Source organism: Lissotriton vulgaris, chromosome 6 (genome assembly GCF_964263255.1).
Source record: "Lissotriton vulgaris chromosome 6, aLisVul1.2, whole genome shotgun sequence".
NCBI classification, from domain to species: Eukaryota; Metazoa; Chordata; class Amphibia; order Caudata; family Salamandridae; genus Lissotriton; species Lissotriton vulgaris.
This window is the reverse complement of record NC_141694.1, coordinates 1,893,418,301-1,893,432,348: the sequence shown is the minus strand read 5'-3', so window position 1 is coordinate 1,893,432,348 and position 14,048 is coordinate 1,893,418,301. Positions and strand designations below refer to the sequence as shown.

Sequence of the window (14,048 nt, the reverse complement as noted above, 5' to 3'; positions counted from 1 at the left end):
AACTCCAGATGTAGTTATTGAGAAAACTAATGACTCACTCCCTCACTCCCTGGTATTTCTGTTCAAGGGTGCCGAGCTCCATATGTAGTTTTTTTTCTTTTTCTTTTCCATTGTCCCTCCCAGCCAGGCTACGCAGGCAGGCCTAAAGCCAGGTTTCGTTGCCACTCTAGTAGATGGCACTATAAATGCTTCAGTCCAAGCCTGAGGCCCCGTTTTGTTGCCACCGTAGTTGATGGCAGTATAAACGCTGCAGACCAGGCCTGAAGCTGTGTTTCGTTGTCACTCTAGTGGATGGCACTATGATTGCTGCAGTCCAGGCCTAAAGCTGCGTTTCATTGTCACTCTAGTGGATGGTGCTATGATTGCTGCAGTCCAGGCCTGAAGCTGTGTTTCGTTGTCACTCTAGTGGATGGCACTATGATTGCTGCAGTCCAGGCCTAAAGCTGCGTTTCATTGTCACTCTAGTGGATGGTGCTATGATTGCTGCAGTCCAGGCCTAAAGCTGCGTTTCATTGTCACTCTAGTGGATGGTGCTATAAATGCTGCAGTCCAGGCCTAAAGCTGCGTTTCATTGTCACTCTAGTGGATGGTGCTATAAATGCTGCAGTCCAGGCCTAAAGCTGCGTTTCATTGTCACTCTAGTGGATGGTGCTATAAATGCTGCAGTCCAGGCCTAAAGCTGCGTTTCATTGTCACTCTAGTGGATGGTGCTATAAATGCTGCAGTCCAGGCCTAAAGCTGCATTTCATTGTCACTCTAGTGGATGGTGCTATAAATGCTGCTGTCCAGGCCTAAAGCTGCGTTTCATTGTCACTCTAGTGGATGGTGCTATAAATGCTGCTGTCCAGGCCTAAAGCTGCGTTTCATTGTCACTCTAGTGGATGGTGCTATAAATGCTGCAGTCCAAGCCAACTGATCTGGTGTTGGCTGCCATCCTTTTGACTCTGGTAGTTCTTGATTTGCTCTGTTATCATCTTTGCAAAATGTTATCGTTGAGGAAGCTGCCGGGCCCTCATCAATCTAAAACACATTAAGTAAAGGAAAACATACTAAAATGTGAATGACAGAACAGACTTATGGATGATGCCTGACTGAAAGCCACTGTAAGTAACTATGTTTTATACATACATTTGGTCAAATCAAAAGGTCAAACAACCTAAGCAAGTCAATTGATCTGGTGTTGGCTTCCAGCCTCTTGCCTTTGCTAAGGGTAAATCTTTATTACAAATAGACAAGGTTGAAAAGATAGATAAATGGAGAGGCTTGTAACATCGATAGAGCGGCTCACAAAGACAGCAAGACAGGCTGGATAAATAGATTGATAGAGACAACTGTGATAGATAGATAGACTTGAGAAGATAGATTGTTAGTTAGAATTATAGATTTGCAAAGACAGAAGTTGCATTGATATAGAGTCAAACAAGTGGATGGAGGGACAGTAGATAGGTTGATAGACAGGTAGATACATACATAGGCGAGCAGGTAGATCTAGACACACACACACAGAGGTAGATATATAGGATTGCAAAGATAGATAGACGGCACAGTGCAGATTAAATTAGAAATGTAATAGTTCAATATCTATGTAAGCACCATAAATAGGAACACTGAAAGGAAACTAGCAAGACATACAAGCAGGACATACAGACTAAGTTGGTTTACTAGCACAGCTGTGGTCCTCAATTAAAATACATGCAAGAGTGCAGTTATAAATGCATTTTATTGCGTGCATTCTAAAAAGTTAATTACTTTATAAAGAATAGATTTATATGGGCACCTTCTGGTATACTCTGATATAGCAGAAATAGGCCGCTTCTAAAGGAATTTACAAGATCATTAGCAGGAGGCAGGAACTGATAAAGCTGATATGTGTCCTGTGTTGTGAAGAGCTGGTAGAAAGTGTCCTGCTATAACATAAGGCTCTAAACACAGAGGCAACGCTAACGTAATTAGTAAGGACAAAGAAAAATATTAGCACTGAAGGGAACTACCTCCTTGTGAAAGAGTAATATCCAGTCACTTAAAGTGAAGTTAGCCAGTTGGTGAAGTAGGGAAACCCACTACCCCATGCTGTATTCTGTAGTGGGCAGAAGCAAAATGTGAATGGCACCAGAACCAACCAATGGATGGAGAGCTTCAAGCCCCATTAAGTAAGTATATTATACATGTAATTTTTGTAAAGATCTTGGTCAACACGAGACCAAAAATGGGAAATGGTGCACATGTCGTTTTGTAAGTGTGCACGTTTGTGGAGAAACATCTGCATACCTACAGAATGATGCAACAGTAGCCACATGATTGCACCTTTTATTTTTCTTTCTTGATGTAGTGCATCATTGGGAAAGCCTATACATCTAAAAGTTGAGACTTATCGATTTTGCCAATGTGTGTTCGAAATGTTTGTAAACCTCCTGTTCCTTGTGTAGCTCTGGTTAGAGCCTCGGCACTCTGGAGTTACACTATGTGGAAGATGCTCAGATTACCTGTCCATGTCCTATCCCAGGCTCTATGACAGTATAAAGGACTCCCTTTTAGCAGTTGCCTATGTTTCCCTCCATTATGGTGATGATCTGTCTTGCATGGTCCAGTCACTGGAAAAGGCTCCATCTTGTATTATTTGTTAGGCCGTGTGATAATAGGAAGCGTTCCCTGGATAAGAAGGGAGGCATCTTGTCACTACATTTTTAACATTGTAGTGTGATGTGGGGAGAGGGTCTCACTCGCTGAACAAGGAACCTTCTCCGGTGTCTTGGTTACTCCTTTAGTCCACACTCCTCGATAGAAAGGGATCATGGAGTGATGTATGACTTTACTCTGCCTATTGCATCTTCACACTTAAAGTGTAATCTAGAATTACTTCCAGACATGTCTATATGAACATTTACATGTTTCACTAAATGCCAAAAGTTTTTTGTGATTGACTCTGCATTTCTGCTTATTCAGTATTTCTTTTTCTTAATTTAACAGGTGAAATAAAGGCCTTAATAAACGAAAACAGTAAAGGCAATAAACATCACTCGTGTAGGAAGTGATTTAAAAACAATACACCTTGAAATATCTTCCCTCGAAGGCTAATGCCTCGTCAAAGTCTTTTTCTACAGCAGAAAACCCAAACTGCCCAGTGAGGTCTGTACTTGGATGTTAGGCATCAGCTGATATGCACAGAAGACATAACACACTGACATAATAAAGCAAGACTGAGCTGCTCATCATCAAGTAAGAGCTAACCTGGTATCAGAAGTAACACTCAGGCGAGAAACTGAATGAATATCTAGAATGTGGCAACACATTTATTAGACACAGAGAGAAAGAGCAAGTGTGACATAAGAAACTTCATACTGGAGAAAACCCATATTGATGAACTGACTGTGGAAAAGCGTCCCTTGCAATGAAAGGCCCAATACAGCATCCAAATGTCCATGTAGAGGAGAAACCATATAAATGTACAGAATGTAATAAGGCATTTATTACCAAAGGAGTCCTAATGAGACATCAGAAAGTGCACACTGGGGAGAAACCATATAAATGCACTGAATGTGACAAAGCATTTATAACAAATAAAGCCTTAAAGCAACATCAGAAAGTCCACACTGGGGAGAAACCGTATGAATGTACAGAATGTAATAAAGTTTTCCAAATGAAGACTTCTCTGAAGCATCATCAAATGATCCACACTGGTGAGAGACCGTATGAATGTACAGAGTGCGACAAAGCATTTATAACAAAAAGAGAGCTAAAGCCACATCAGAAAATCCACACTGGGGAGAAACCATATGAATGTACAGCCTGTGACAAAGCATTTATAACAAATAGAGACTTAAAGCGACATCAGAAAGTCCATACTGGGGAGAAACCGTTTAAATGTACAGAATGTGACAAGGCATTTATAATAAATAGAGATCTAAAACGTCATCAGAAAATCCACACAGAGGAGAAACCTTGTTATCAATGTTCAGAGTGCGACAAAGCATTTATAACAAATGGATTTCTGAAGAGACATCAGAAAATCCACACTGGGGAAAGACCATATAAATGTACAGAGTGTGACAAAGCATATATAACAAAGGCTGCCCTAAAGACACATCATAATATCCACACTGGGGTGAAGCCATATCAATGTACAGAATGTGTCAAAGCATTTAGAACAAATGGAATGCTAAAACAACATCAGAAAATCCACACTGGGGAGAGACCACATCAATGTACAACATGTGACAAATTATTTACAACAAATGTATATCTGAAACTACATCAGAAAATCCACACAGGGAAGAAACCATATCAATGTACAACATGTGACAAAGCATTTATAACAAATGGACATCTAAAACAACATCAGAAAATCCACACAGGGGAGAAACCGTATGAATGTACAGAGTGTGACAAAGCATTTATAACAAATAGAGACTTAAAGCGACATCAGAAAGTCCACACTGGGGAGAAACCGTATAAATGTACTGAATGCGTCAAAGCATTTATAATAAATAGGGATCTAAAACGTCATCAGAAAATCCACACAGAGGAGAAACCACATCAATGTACGGAGTGTGACAAAGCATTTATAACAAATGGAGCGCTGGAGATACATCAGAAAATCCACACTGGGGAGAGACCATATAAATGTACAGAGTGTGACAAAGCGTATATAACAAAGGGGTCCCTGAAGACACATCATAATATCCACACTGGGGTGAAGCCATATCAATGTACAGAATGTGTCAAAGCATTTAGAACAAATGGAATGCTAAAACAACATCAGAAAATCCACACTGGGGAGAGACCACATCAATGTACAACATGTGACAAAGCATTTATAACAAATGAACATCTAAAACAACATCAGACAATCCACACAAGGTAGAGACCATGTAAATGTACAGGGTGTGACAAAGTATATATAACAAAGGGGGCCCTTAAGACACATCATAAAATCCACACTGGGGAGAAGCCATATCAATGTACAGAATGTGTCAAAGCATTTAGAACAAATGGAATGCTAAAAAAACATCATAAAATCCACACTGGGGAGACACCACATCAACTTACAACATGTGACAAAGCATTTATAACAATGAACATCTAAAACAACATCAGAAAATCCACACAGGGGAGAGACCATATTAATGTATAACATGTGACAAATCATTTATAACAAATGGATTGCTAAACAACATCAGAAAATCCACATTGGGGAGAGATCCTATGAATGCACTGAATGTAATCAAGTGTTCAAATGAAAGACAAATCTATGGCGGCATCAAATGATCCACACTGGGGAGAAACCTTATGAATGTACAAGGGGTCAGGGACGTGGTCATTTTTTAGCGAGAGGCCAAACACCACCACCGGGACGAGCACGCACAGCCCGGAGGGGATGGTACAGGAACCAATATACTCCAGGGTTTCGGCAAACGAGGAACAGTTACTACGAATGGTAGACGAAAGAGATACATTACCAGGTATCATGGCAGATAATCCCTCGTTAGAAGTAGTCCCTATTTTCAATCTCTCTAAACATGAGTTGAATAGACAGGAATTGGAACTCCTAAGCTATGGATTATCCTTTGTTCCTACGAGTAGAAATGATCATTTCACCATCCAAATGGAAATCCATAGATTTTTCAGGACACTTCGGCTTAAACATTATTTTAATAAAACCCCTACACATAATCTTTCCCACAATGTTACAGGCCTTCGATGTCCTTCCACATTTTATCCAAGCAACATTCTTATGCCAAAAGAACTACTGACCTTTGAAAATGTAGTTCTAATTGAATTGGATCAGCTATTCAAAGGGAAAAGAAAGTATGTAAAATGTAATTTCACCAGAGAACAACATCAAATACTTGACGCTCTAGCTAAACGTGAGGATATTTACATAAAACCTGCCGATAAGGGAGGAAGTATAATAGTGCAGGATAAAATTGATTATGATAGGGAGGCACTGCAACAACTGAACAACACTCTATACTATACCAAACTCAGGGGTGACCCCACAGAAAGAATCAGATCAGAAATAATGACTATCAGTAAGGAGGGTCTGGATGGAATGTGGTTAAGCCAGAAAGAGTTTGACTATTTAAACAAAAAAGACTTCACGATTCCTGCATTCTACACACTCCCCAAGATCCATAAGAACGCAGAACACCCCCCCGGTAGACCTATTGTGGGGGGGTGTGGATCTATATTACAACCCTTGGCGGAGTATGTGGATTATTTAATAAAACCCTTTGTAGCGCTTACTAAATCCTATACTAAGGACAGCATTAGTGTCATCAATGCATTGGAAGGGGAAGCTTTTGACTCTAACAGTAACATCCTAGTCACAATGGATATTGAGAGTTTATACTCAAATATCCCACAAAACGAAGCACTACATATTATCGAGAAAGTCTTGCAGACCCAAATTCGCCCTATGCAAGTTCCGGTGGAATTCGTGATAAAATGTGCTAAGATAGCACTGGAACGCAACTATTTTCTATTCAATGATGATTTTTATGGCCAACGTAAAGGGGTGGCCATGGGAGCGATTTTCGCTCCAGATATAGCGAATCTGTACGTGGCGGATTTTGAGGAGAAAGTTATTTTCAATAACAACCCCTTTGGTACGCATGTCAAAAGATATCTGAGGTATATAGACGATGTCTGCCTAATTTGGGAAGGCCCTGTGGACCATCTCTTGTCATTCCATGCATGGCTCAATGAGCAAAATCTTAACTTACGTTTCACGATTGAGTACAGCAATCAGTCCATAAATTTCCTTGATCCTAATATCAAAAATGACAATGGCTCTTTGGTGGTGGATCTTTATACGAAGCCCACAGCACGCAACACCTTGCTGAAATACTCGAGTCATCACCCGAGAAACTTAAGAGATAACCTCCCTTTTGGACAATTCTTGAGAATCAAATGCAATTGTACCAAAAGGGAGGATTATTTCAGGGAGGCTAAGATTCTCCAACAAAAATTGAGTGCCAGACAATACCCATATAGGCTGGTTAAACGAGCACTAAAACGTGCGTGGTATTATGATCGTTGTTAGATGAAAACAAAAGGAAGGAAGGAACAGATAACACCATTGCCTGTGTAACCACTTTTGGCACAGAGTCCAATCAGATCAAGAAAATTATTTCAAAAAATTGGCATCTGATACAGAAAGCTGAGCCACAATTAAATCTCCCCAGGTTTGCGTTCAGAAGAGCGAGAAACCTTCGGGACCATTTGGTCAAAACCTATAGGGAACCCAACACCAACACCTTACACAATCAATGGGGGTTACCACCTATTGTAGGACACTACCCATGTGGACAATGTGCCGCATGTGACACTACCACACCTACTAAAACCTGTGTACTAAATGACAAACAAATCGTTTTTAAACATCATTCCAATTGCCTTACGAGAAATGTCATTTACTGCATAGAATGCCCATGCAAACTTTTGTATATAGGCAAAACCACTCAAGAAGTGAGAAAAAGAATAATACAACATCAGTCCCGCATTAAGTGTAAAGGTCTAACAGCCACATTAGTTGAACACTACATACAACAATCTCATGGTCCCAAAGATATGAAATGGTATGTAATGGAGGCTGTCAAAGGTTCTAAAAGAAGGACCAATGTGGATCGTCTACTTACATTAAAAGAAAACAGATGGATCTGGACAGGAAAGACAGTGGAGCATGGTTTAAACCAGTGTGTGGAGTGGCACAACTTATCTACCCTGTAATTATGGTAAGCTAGATTTGTGTGCTTGATAATTTGAAACCTGACATTGATCTCTATGATCAGCAGTAACTGTGATAATTTAGTGAGCTGTAGGTATTCTTTGACTGGTCCCGGTTTTGATATACACTTTTTGTAAATACATTACAGGACCTCGGGCCCTTTATTGTTTCGTTTAGATTCAGCTGTGTTTAGTAATTTGTGTGTTTTATCTGAGGACCAAACTCCGTTTTATTGGTTTGATTGGTTTTACATGGTTATTCAGTATTCTCCACTCCTTTCCAACATGGCCGCCGTATGCTGGTAACCCAGCACTACGATGTGCGCATGCGCGCAAGTCCGACAGTGTTTGTTTTGCCGACGCTCATTAGCGAGGCAAACAAACGCTGACGGAGACTGGAGTAACACGGTCACGGTTTTGGATACAGAATCCCAAGTGAGTCCCCTGCTCAGAGTCAGACACGGATGGTATGGTGGGCTTTCCATTAGATGATTTAACCATCTTACAGGGTATTTTACGTTTCTTCCCCCGCAGTCTAGACGGTTTGCAGGCTACTCAAGAGCCGATGTTTGCCCGTTTCTTAAACGCTATTCAAGGGCTGTAAACGAAAGTCAAGTGGAATAATTGTGGAGGTAAGCTCCAAACCTGGTATTCTATAGAATTATTGACTGAATGGTTTGACTACATATACTTAACCCGTCCAATGTCTACTTAGGAGCGTGGTCGATCTACCCTGTGAAGTGGTGGTGGATTGAGATTTTGGAAGACAACTTGTTTAGTGAGTATAGATAGCCACATGAGACCTTATACGAGGTGTTAAGGAGTTAATGGTTGTAGATATGTATAATATTTTGAACGGAGCTTGGTCACACTGGGTGTGGTGATGGTAATTTAATGTAAGCAGACGATCATATATTGGACATAAGTAGATGGATCCCTTATACTGAATATGTATATATTGTATATGTTTTTGTAGATATCATGTGCAACACATAGTCCTGAGGATGGTCTTGGTGGAAATTATACAGTAGAGACCGAAACGTCGACGCGCATACACCGTTTGGTTCATATTCATCCAAGAAAAGATTTGTATATATTAGATTGATGGATTAGCTGACTGCATGTACAGGAGCACCCTATGTATATATTTGTATATTACATACTGTACCAACGGTGTATCACACTACAGAAAATGTACAGAAAATTGTAGTGTTGTTTTGTTGCCTATCATCTGGACTTCTTTAATTTTGTGAAAAACTAAAAGAATCATTTTCCAAATAATATATATAAAAGATTGGAGATATCATGTTTCTTATGTTTTCTTTCCAAGTAAAGTACTTATAAAAGACTTAATAGAAATTATTTAGATATCGGAAATAATTCCTCAAGGAGCCTTTTGTCTATTTAACAGAATGTAATACAGCATTTAGAGCAAATAAAGAGCTGAAGCAACATCAAATAGTCCACACTGGAGAGAGACCATTCAACTGCACTCAATGTGACAAGACATTTATTAGAGAGTCAAATCTCCCGGGAGAAACCCTATGAATGTACAGAATGCAACTAGACATTAGCAATGGACACCTAACACAACATCAGAGTGTCCACACTGGGGGGAAACCATATGAATGTCTTGAAAGTGACCAAGCAACCATATCAATGTATAGAATGTAATAAGGTTGTGCCGAAAGAAGACCAACACAAAGCACCATCAACAAATCCACCATGGGAGCAACCATAGCAGGGCTTTAAAAATCTACTCGCCCACTCGCTATGGAGAGTCAAATTTTATCAGGTCGGTCTATTTTTACTAAATACCAGTCTCTCGCTCTGGCGAAAGAACTTAAGCTGGAAATAAACAGATGTTCTGTTCATTCAGAAAGTGACTGAGCAATAAAGATGCCTTTAAATCTTTTTATCTAGAGGGCGGAGCTTGCCGGCAACCATGGCGGCCGCATGAGCCCATAGCTCCGTCTCGTTGTATCTCACTATCCTTCATTATCCGGCATCAGTGTGACTATTTACGGAGGAATCGAAGCCCCCCGCCTTGCTAACAGTGTGGGCTTGCTGCGGAGCCCCGTCGCGAGGGAGAAATCGTCGGAACATCGGAGGAGCCGGGAAAGCGTAACCGGAGACGTGTGAGGCCTCAAAGCAGCGCCCTCGAGTGCAGACTGCATCCGAGTTGCGTGACTGTGGGTGCGGCCTGGCTGAGTGCTTGCAGCCGGAGTGTGCCTAGCGGCGGCCTGGTGACACCAAATCAGGCAGCGTGGATCTTTGGAGGAGGTGTGCGATTTGGCCTTCCCCTCCCCCCACCTTTCCGATGCCTGGAGTGGTGTGGCGTAGTGGGCGGACAAACAAATCGTTTTTAAACATGTTGCGGACTTCGAGGCTAAAAACATACTGTCTATTAACAACCCGTTCTGCAGAAACATCTCGTACTGGAAACGGTACATTGATGACGTGCTGCTCATTTGGAAGGGCAGCATGGAAAGGCTAATGGATTTCCTCAGCTGGATCAATACCCTCAACAGGTACCTGAAATTCACCCATACAGTGAGCACTACGGAGGTGGTGTTTCTTGATGTGGTAATCACTAACAGTGGAACAACCTTGACGACGAAGACCCACTACAAAGCCACAGCCAAAAATAACTTGTTACAGTTCTCCAGCTTTCATCCTCGCCCGTTAAGGGAGAATCTCCCGTACGGACAATATTTACGTATCCGCCGGAACTGCAGCAACATAGTTGATTTTAAACGTCAATCAACTGATCTAACAACCAAGTTGGCACAAAGAGGTTACCCTAGTCACCTCTTAAATAAAGGTTTTAAACGTGCACGGAACCAACCACGGGAAGCCCTTTTAGAACCCATCATAAAAACAACAACGGAAGTCCCCTTAACTTGTGTAACCACGTACGGTGCATTATCCAACCAAATGAAGAAATCAATAAACAAGAATTGGAAAATTATCACAAGCAGCAAGAAGGATTGGCAGAAACCACTGTTTTCTTTTAAGAAAGGGCACAGTCTCAAAGATGCGTTGGTCCACACCAGACCCAAAGAACTACCCATAACCCCCGTGAGGAGTGTTACTGACACTTGGAATCTACCTAAAGTGACAGGCCACTTCCCCTGCTCAAACTGTTCTGTCTGTCATCTGACAGCCCCTACAAAATTCTTGACTCTTGAACCCGGGAAAACTTGGTGGCAAAAAGCCCATACTAACTGTAATTCTGTAAATGTTGTGTACCTCGTCACATGCCCATGCTCACTTCGATATGTGGGCATGACAACCAGAAAAATTAAGCAACGGATATGTGAGCACAGAAGCAATATTAGGTGCAAAAAAGCGACGACAAGAATGAGTGATCACTTTCTCCAAACCAATCACACCACCAACGACCTAAAATGGACTGTGATTGAACAAATCCTTGGGGGCACCAACATACCTGAGAGACTGTTTGAAAAGGAACAACGTTGGGTATACCGCCTGGGCACCCATACTAATGGCCTCAATGACGATATACCTTGGGGCTCTGTTCTGAAATAATACCTGAATCCCATGATCTGTATCTGTTCCCAGTAACTCCCTCTGCCTGTGGTGACTGTGTCCCATAAATTATCTAACTTTAATAAGCTAGACCTATTATACGACCAATCTTGTAAATTCCTCTGGTTACTGCAAACTCTAACCCATGGGCCACCTTTGCCTAAATCTAACTCTACGGGTACTCCCCATGCGCGCTACAACCAATTGCGCCCCTTCTTTTACTTCCCCCCGCATTTGACATACTACATCGTCGCATGCGTATAACTATCAGTGTAACTGAGCCCAATTGCCTCTAACAGCAGAACCGAGCAGGTACGCATGCGCGTCCACCAGCGCCTCCGTTCCGGAAGTGAGTATTCTCCCCGGATCAGGCTCTCGGTCTAGTCCGCGGTGGCAGTCTCCACGCATGCGCATTACGAGCGCTTCCACTCCCGGAAGCGCAAACGCGCGTTTTTCTTGCCGGTACCTCATAAATCTGCTTACGCTCTTCTAAACCGGATCGACGAGACCCGGTCCTGAGGGCGTATAGGCATACCTGTAGGAGACGGACGCCGTGGGCGTGAGTACGACTCTGGGTGAAAGAACAAGTGAAGCTAAGTACTATTAACTGCGTGTTGACTTGGTTTTTTTGTCCCTCTTTCTTCCCCTCTCTATGCTTTTTAGGATGTGCCAAATGCGCCGTCCCCTCCCTCCCGCGGTCTATGGGGTGGATTTTCATCCCTGGTGAAGTGAGAATCTACCTTTTCTCACCTCTTTTGCTGCTCCTTTGCTGACTGGTCACTGGCCATTTGGCCCATTGATCGATGAGTGATACAGTGTTGCTTGATTATTCTCACTGCCATTCGCCTCCCTTTTCACTTATCTAAACCCCCCCCTGTGCACTTACACCGCTAGATTTTGCAAATTGGCAATCTACCATGACAGTGCCACCATATAAACGATATTACTTACCGTTTAGTCTCAGCCACTGGCAGAGCCACGCACCTCTGCTATTATGTATGAGTTGTGCACCCTGGCACCATGAGCACAAGTAATACGCTTAAATCGGCTAAATCTATCGACAAAATATTCTAATTGTTTGTTTGTCTTGTGTTGTCTGTCTGTTTTTAAACCCCCACAGGTGCTTTTATTTTTGGTCTCTAAAATTTAGAGGCTGGAGGTGTGTGCGTCCTACCTTCGGGTGGTGAAGCCCGCCCCCCTTGTTTTTTGCACTTTACAGACTTTCAATTTTCAAGTCCTCTGGTTGGGTGGGCCTTAGAGTGCCCATACCGCCGAGGTTTTACACCATAGGTCCTGACGAATGCCAGGTTAATGATACCACACCGGCTGAAACATGTTCATGTTGACCATTCACATTGTCACTTAATGCTAGTGGGAGTAGACCATTCAATTAGTTGGCCCTACTCACCAACACATTTTTTAACCTTGCCCTTGATGATCTTTGATTAAAATTAATTTTTTGATACATACAAGGCAATTTAAGTCACCACTTCACACTACTGACGTAATTTCTCACATAGCCCTCCCACCATCACAAAACCAGCTCCGCAGTAATTCTGGCGTCGCAGCACACCGGGGTGGCATTCGGTCACACCCGGTGGGGCCCGATGATGAAGCAAGTCACCGACCAGGTCGGTGAGTGAGGGCTTTCCTAACAAACCAAATGGGCTTTGTTGGTTCCTTGTGCTCTGTGCTTTTTTCCCACCTTAAACAGAACAGGAACACTCTTTTGTTGTTGATGCGTAGTGGGCGGACAGTCAATAACGCAGCCCAAACGTGTGAGAGGTGGCTGGGGCCTGGGTCCTGGCAGACTCGGTGAGGCCCTGACTGAAAGAGGCCGCAGAAGGCCGCAGCGTCAGCGAAGCGGCCCTAGACCCCTGCCTTGCACCAAACCTGTGACACGCCCGGAGACTGGAGTGCACTACGGAGTCCCGGAGTCGATCTCTTAGCCACGTGGCATGGAGATGGGGTGCACATAGCGAAGACGAGTCCAACTGCGAGTGGCCCCCACCCTAGCTGGTCTGAGTGTGGAAGCGCTTGTCAGCCTGTGGAGTTCAGAGGCTCAATACACGTTTGAAGTGCTGACAGACCGTGACTGGGTCGTAATGGTCAGCCAGTGGCGGTGCAGGAACCTGAGACTGGGGAGCCCATAGAGACAGCACTAACGAGTGGAGGCCTTGCACTGTGGGCGGGACGGAGTAGTGTGGCAGACACAGGTGTGGTATTGTGGCTCGCTGCGGGACACATCACTGCGGCGGGGTTGAGACGACTCCTGGCCCACACAAGACGACACTGTGAGCTTGGCCCGCACTAACCCTACGTGAGTGGTGCACACCGGATCGGCTGTGTAACCCGTGATCCACGACATCGCCTGGCGACATGGGGAAAGGTGACAAGACTCAGAGGAAGCTAACCTTTGAGCAGCACCGCGCCAAGTCCCAAGAGTCCTCGGGCGCAGAAAAGGGCATCTCGCCCGATGGAGGGGACACCACTGAGAACTCCGACATCAAAACCATGCTCCTAGCAATGTAAGAAGGCCTCTAGAGTAGCATGACGTCCATTGGCACCAAGATCGATGCCGTCACCTACAGGATGGACCGTATGGCGGAGCGCATTGACAAACACACTGAAAGATTGGACATGTCCGAAAGACGACTTACGGAGGTAGATGAAGCTCAAACTGAGCTAGACACGGATCTCAAAAAGATGAAGAAACTTATGCAATCCCTACAGGAGAAAACAGAAGATTTGGAGGCCCGCTCTCGTCGCTC

General features: G+C 43.3%; 1 protein-coding gene across 1 annotated transcript in view; it reads left to right on the top strand.

Moving 5' to 3' along the window:
• The window catches only part of LOC147709804 (uncharacterized), a 173,869-nt gene extending 164,422 nt beyond the window's left edge, over positions 1-9,447 (top strand). Inside the window, exon 3 of the mRNA XM_086928266.1 lies at positions 2,968-9,447. Coding sequence (XP_086784392.1) covers positions 3,389-4,861 — 1,473 coding nt within the window. The 5' untranslated portion in view covers positions 2,968-3,388 and the 3' untranslated portion in view covers positions 4,862-9,447. The remainder of the gene's footprint in view (positions 1-2,967) is intronic.
• Positions 9,448-14,048: the final 4,601 nt, after the last annotated feature.